The sequence below is a fragment of the Salvia hispanica genome, chromosome 5, assembly GCF_023119035.1.
Source record: "Salvia hispanica cultivar TCC Black 2014 chromosome 5, UniMelb_Shisp_WGS_1.0, whole genome shotgun sequence".
In the NCBI taxonomy this organism is placed as follows: Eukaryota; Viridiplantae; Streptophyta; class Magnoliopsida; order Lamiales; family Lamiaceae; genus Salvia; species Salvia hispanica.
In genome coordinates, this window is record NC_062969.1 from 13195792 (window position 1) to 13201244 (window position 5453).

At 42.9% G+C, this 5453-nt stretch overlaps 2 protein-coding genes across 2 annotated transcripts; one reads left to right on the forward strand and one right to left on the reverse strand.

Annotated features, from left to right (window-relative positions):
- Positions 1–1310: 1310 nt before the first annotated feature.
- Positions 1311–1790, reverse strand: LOC125189460 (AT-hook motif nuclear-localized protein 27-like; the record flags this gene model as incomplete). The annotated part of the gene is made up of 2 exons (XM_048086734.1): positions 1311–1587; positions 1661–1790. Coding segments are annotated over 2 exons (333 nt in total), but the record flags the coding sequence as incomplete, so codon positions are not given.
- A 327-nt stretch (positions 1791–2117) lies between these two features.
- On the forward strand, positions 2118–5233 carry LOC125191037 (pentatricopeptide repeat-containing protein At1g79490, mitochondrial). Its single transcript, XM_048088501.1, has 2 exons — positions 2118–2281; positions 2627–5233. The coding sequence occupies exon 2, from the start codon at positions 2686–2688 to the stop codon at positions 5095–5097; it is 2412 nt and encodes an 803-aa protein (XP_047944458.1). The 5' UTR covers positions 2118–2281; positions 2627–2685; the 3' UTR covers positions 5098–5233.
- The last annotated feature ends 220 nt before the right edge of the window (positions 5234–5453 follow it).

The window sequence follows — 5453 nt, forward strand, 5'->3', positions numbered from 1 at the left end:
GAAGAGAAAATGTATAAAAAATCAAAAATTCCTTATTCCGAAAAATTGGCATGCCTCGGACCCATATTTCGAAAGGTCAGCGAAATTAATCTCTCATTTCGAAAGGTCAGCGAAATTAATCCCTTTTTCTGAATTCTCTCTTATTTGAGTAACTATTTATTTAAAATCAAATTTAAATAATATGAAAAATAAAATGAAAAATTGTATTTCCTCTTCTCCTGCGCCCCAATCTCCATCTTCGTCGCCTTCAACAGCTCCGCCTCCGCCATCTCCCTCATCCACCTTAATCAAATGCAGATTTTCCACTCTCACTCTCCTCCACAACTCCATCCCCACATGCCAATCAATAATTCCCCAATCAATTCCCCCTCAATCAAACGGCGCTGCTGCATTCTCCTCAATCTTCATCGCCATCCACCTCCTTAATCTCCCCTAAACCCCACCTCCGTCCCGCCCCCAACTTCCTCTCCCCGCCGCATCGCCGCCTCCGCCGCCACTCCCTCTCGTGCTCCGCCTCCAAATCCGATGACGTGGTGGAGCTCCCTCTCTTCCCCCACCCCTTAGTCCCCAACTTTCTTTTTTTTCAAGAATTGAAATATGCTGTGCAGTTTCAGAGATGGAGATTGGGGCGTAGGCGGAGCTGTTGAAGGCGGGGTAGGTGTTGTTGGCGATGGTGATGGAGTTGGATTGTACGGAGATGGAGATTGGGGCTTAGGAGAAGAGGAATTACAATTTTTCATTTTATTTTTTATATTATTTAAATTTGATTTTAAATAAATAATTATTAAAATAATTAGGGAATTAATTAGGGAGTAAAAAATTAGAATTAAAAAGTCTAATTTGGTCAAAATCAGGATTAAACCTGTTGACCGTTAATTTTTAATGGAAATGTTGACGGAGGACCAAAATGATCAAATTTTCATATGTTCAGGACCAAAAAAATCAAAAGAAAATGTTTAGGACCAAAAACGTAAAATGACCATATGTTCAGGACCAATTTTGGCCTTTACTCTTTTATTTTTAATAGGGTAAACTGCCTCTAAAATCGTCAACTTTTTCCAAAGGCTGGTATTTCCCGTGAACTTTAAAAGTTGCACGAAAAATCGCCAACGATGCCGGGTTGTGCAAATTTCCTGAGTGACCCGACCCTGAAATTTTCCGGTATTAACTTATCTTATGTGGCAGCCGGAACAAAAAACGACGTCGTTTTGTGTTTAAAAAAAAATTTAAAAAAGCTCATATTATTTCGAATTATTAAAAAAACTCAATATATTTATGGAAGAAAAAAAGATCCGCCCCACCCGAAAAGATCCGCCCCACCCGAAAAGATCCGCCGAAAACGGATAATTCCCCGCCGCATTATTCCCCCCTCCCCCGCCGGAATTCAAAAAAGACACATCCCCACCGCCGCCGCCAGTGACCCCAGACAACTGAGGCGCGCTCGGCGCCGCCGCGCCTCTTCCTCCAGCGGAAGGCGCTCGAACACCGCATTCGCAAACGACGCCGCCATCAGCACCACCGGCCCCGACGCCACGAGCGGCGCCACCAAGATCCCCCCGACCACCTGCCCCTGCCCGCCGGAGAGAAGAATCGACAAACCCCCCGCCCTCGGCGGCAGCACCGTGCCGGAAATCGACAGAATCTCAGAGATCTTGTAGTAAAATCGACAAACCCCCCGCCCCCGGCGGCGCAGGCGGCGGCAGCACCGTGCCGGAAATCGACAAAATCTCAGAGATCGTTGTCGGGGAAGAGATCGTTGTCGCCGCACTGTGGAGAAGAAACCGTAAGATAATATGTTAGGGTTAGAGCCACACTTAACAAATTTGGGGATTTTGCTTTTAAAAATATGAATTTAAATTTAAATTCCAAGTCATTGCACACATCAGTGTCCACATCATCATCCACGTCAGACAATTAAACACGTCACCACTCTACATAGCCGGAATACCCGACTCGGGAAATTCGCACACGGGAGCAAAGTTGGCGATTTTTCGTGCAACTTTTAAAGTTCACGGGAAATACCAGCCTTTGGGGAAAGTTGACGATCTTAGAGGCAGTTTACCCTTTTTAATAAGCAGTACACCAAATAATTATGAAAATAAAACCTAGATAAAAACAGAGAAGAGAAAAGCCTCCCCCGCCCTGAAACCACAACAAATTGCTCTCCGCGCCGGACTTCTCCACCACCATCCCGTCTATTTCTCTTCCCCTATTCAGCCCTCCATCCTCCACTAATGAAATATTTTAAAGCTTGAAGCTTCACACCCATCGCCAAAAATTGGTAAGCATTTTTTATATATCTAACACTAAATTGAAAGATTAAACTAGGAGAATTTTATAGTAATTGGCTTTATGTGATGCTCAAACTTGTATGGTGAGTAGAATTCTTTTCTTGAATTGTAATTTGGGAAATATTATGAGTTTGAATTGGGGTTGGATTGTGTGATGCTCAAACTTGTCTCATGACAATAAAATTTTCGATATTGGGACTTCTCCAATTAAAAATTATCTAAAAGAAATGTACAAAATTACTTGGCTGAGAGTAGCAAAGTCATCTGCGGATATTTCTTCTTTAGAAAAAGTTAGTGATCTGCAGATATTTGATGATGTTTGCACACTTTTGTAGGCAAGGATTCAGCTGGCTACGAGGTACTTCTCCATAACAATCTATTGTTCTTCTTCGAAATGAAGTTGAATTGGATAAATATTGTTTCTAATTTGAGACAGTCAAGGCATTTTCTCTCCCTAAATACCAAAAAAAGGTTGCCGGAGTCATATTTGTGTAGAATTGCTGCATTTTCTGATCGTAGTCTAGTTAGAGAGTATTGTTCTGGGAGGAATAGTAGGGAAGATTCAAATGTTTGGACTGAGGAAATTGATTACTTAGATGAATCAGGCAGCGTTATTTACTCTGGTAAGGGGATTAGGTCTGTGGAACCAAGGATTGATGATCATGTGATGGCTGGAGGGGTGAGGAAGCCGATCATGAACGTTGCGGCTGTGGCGAAGATAGTTGAGGTGGTGAAGAGGTGGAGATGGGGGCCTGAGATGGAGGCTCAATTAGATAAGCTGCCATTTTTGCCAAACATGATTCATTTCACTCAGGCATTGAAGATAATTGAGGATAGTGATGCCGTGTTGAGTTTGTTCCGTTGGGGGAAGAGGCAGCCGTGGTATTCGCCTAGTGATGAATGCTATGTTATGCTGTTTGATAAGTTGAATTTGAGTAGGGATTTCGAGGGTATTCAGTCTGTTTTTGAGGAGATGGTTAGCAATTTGGGTGCGAATGAGGTTTCCTCGTTTGGTGCATATAATAGGGTTCTTCAATATCTAGCAAAGTCGGAGAAATTGGAGATTACTTTCTGTTGCTTCAAGAAAGTTCAGGAGCTGGATTGTAAACTTGATACTCAGACATATAATACACTTATAACCCTGTTTCTGACTAAAGGGCTACCTTACAAGGCGTTTGAGATCTATGCAAACATGGAGAAGGACGGATGCGTGTTGGATGCTTCGACTTATGATTTGATGATACCCAGTCTTGCAAAGTCTGGCCGTCTCGATGCTGCTTTCAACCTCTTCCAGGAAATGAAAGCGAAGAATTACCGGCCAACTTCTGGCATATTTGTTTGTTTGATCGATACAATGGGGAAGGCAGGGAGGTTGGATACAGCAATGAAGGTGTACATGGAATTGCAAGGTTTTGGGCTGAGGCCATCTGGAGCTATGTTTGTTTCTTTAATTGAGTCGTTTGTTAAGGCTGGGAAGCTTGAGACAGCTTTGAAGCTATGGGATGAGATGAAAAGGTCGGGGCTTAGGCCTAACTATGGTTTGTACACTATGATTGTTGAGGCTCATGCTAAATCAGGGAAGCTTGAAATTGCAATGTCAATTTTCTCAGACATGGAAAAGGCTGGATTTTTACCCACGCCATCAACCTACTCCTCTCTATTGGAGATGCATGCTGCTTCTGGACAAGTAGACGCTGCAATGAAATTGTACAACTCCATGGCTAATGCGGGCTTGAGGCCGGGTCTGAGCACTTACACGGGTCTTCTGACTTTACTAGCGAAAAAGAAGCTTGTGGATGTGGCTGCAAAAGTCTTGCTTGAGATGAAGGCAATGGGGTATTCAGTTGAAGTGAATGCTAGTGATGTTCTCCTGGTTTTCATAAAAGATGGCTCTGTTGATCTTTCTTTGAGGTGGCTGCGCTTTATGGGCTCATCAGGGATTCGAACAAACAACTTCATCATTAGGCAGCTATTTGAGTCGTGCATGAAGAATGGGTTGTATGAATCTGCCAAGCCTCTACTTGAAACATATGTAAACGCTGCTGCTAAGGTTGATCTCATTCTTTACACCTCGATTCTAGCTCATCTTGTTAGATGCCAGGAGGAGCACAACGAGAGGCATCTGATGTCGATCTTGAGTGCTACAGATCATAAGGCTCATGCTTTTCTTTGCGGGCTCTTCACTGGGACAGAACAGAGGAAACAACCAGTTTTATCATTCGTGAGAGAGTTTTTCCAAGGCATTGATTATGAATTGGAGGAAGGAGCTGCCCGGTACTTTGTCAACGTGCTCCTCAACTACCTCGTCCTGATGGGGCAGATAAATCGTGCTCGTTGTGTCTGGAAAGTTGCATATGAGAAGAAGCTTTTCCCTAAAGCGATTGTGTTTGATCAACACATTGCTTGGTCCCTGGACGTGAGGAATCTCTCTGTCGGGGCAGCTCTTATAGCAGTCGTGCACACGCTCCACAGGTTCAGGAAACGGATGTTGTACTATGGTGTTGTCCCACGACGGGTTAAACTGGTTACGGGACCAACTATGAGAATAGTGATAGCGCAGATGCTGGGTTCCCTCGAATCTCCATTCGAGGTTAGCAAGGTGGTGTTGAGGGCCCCCGGTGATTCAATTCTTGAGTGGTTTAAGAAACCAATTGTGCAGCAATTTCTCTTGAATGAGATTCCATCAAGATCTGACATCTTGATGCATAAGCTCAACACCATCTTCCCTAGCTCTGCACCTGAAATCAGATCGTTGTCTCCTCCTAAGCCCCCTGTTGCTGGAAGGGGATTGGGAATGAACACATGAGAATTTTGATAATTTTTATCAAATCCATAAATATGTATTTGCACATCATATTTATTTCGGATCATGATGTATCAGAAATATTTTTAGTAATATGCCATGATTTATGGTACATGCCATATCAAGGTGTTATGTTTTAGTAATTCTTGTGATTATGATACCTCATATCATCAGTGATATTATATGCTGACTGCTGTTATAAACGGACGTCTCCTGCCTACCACCTGCTTAACAAAAGGACTGGATATAAACACAGTAGACGCACATAAAAAACTCACTTATACTACTGTATAAATAAATGGCCAGACTTACTGCATAAAAACATAAATGACAGAACAAACAAAGTCCTTGGCTAAAGC

Coding starts and splice junctions, on each gene's coding strand:
- LOC125191037 (XM_048088501.1), top strand. CDS start 2,686: ATGAAGTTGAATTGGATAAATATTGTTTCTAATTTGAGACAGTCAAGG.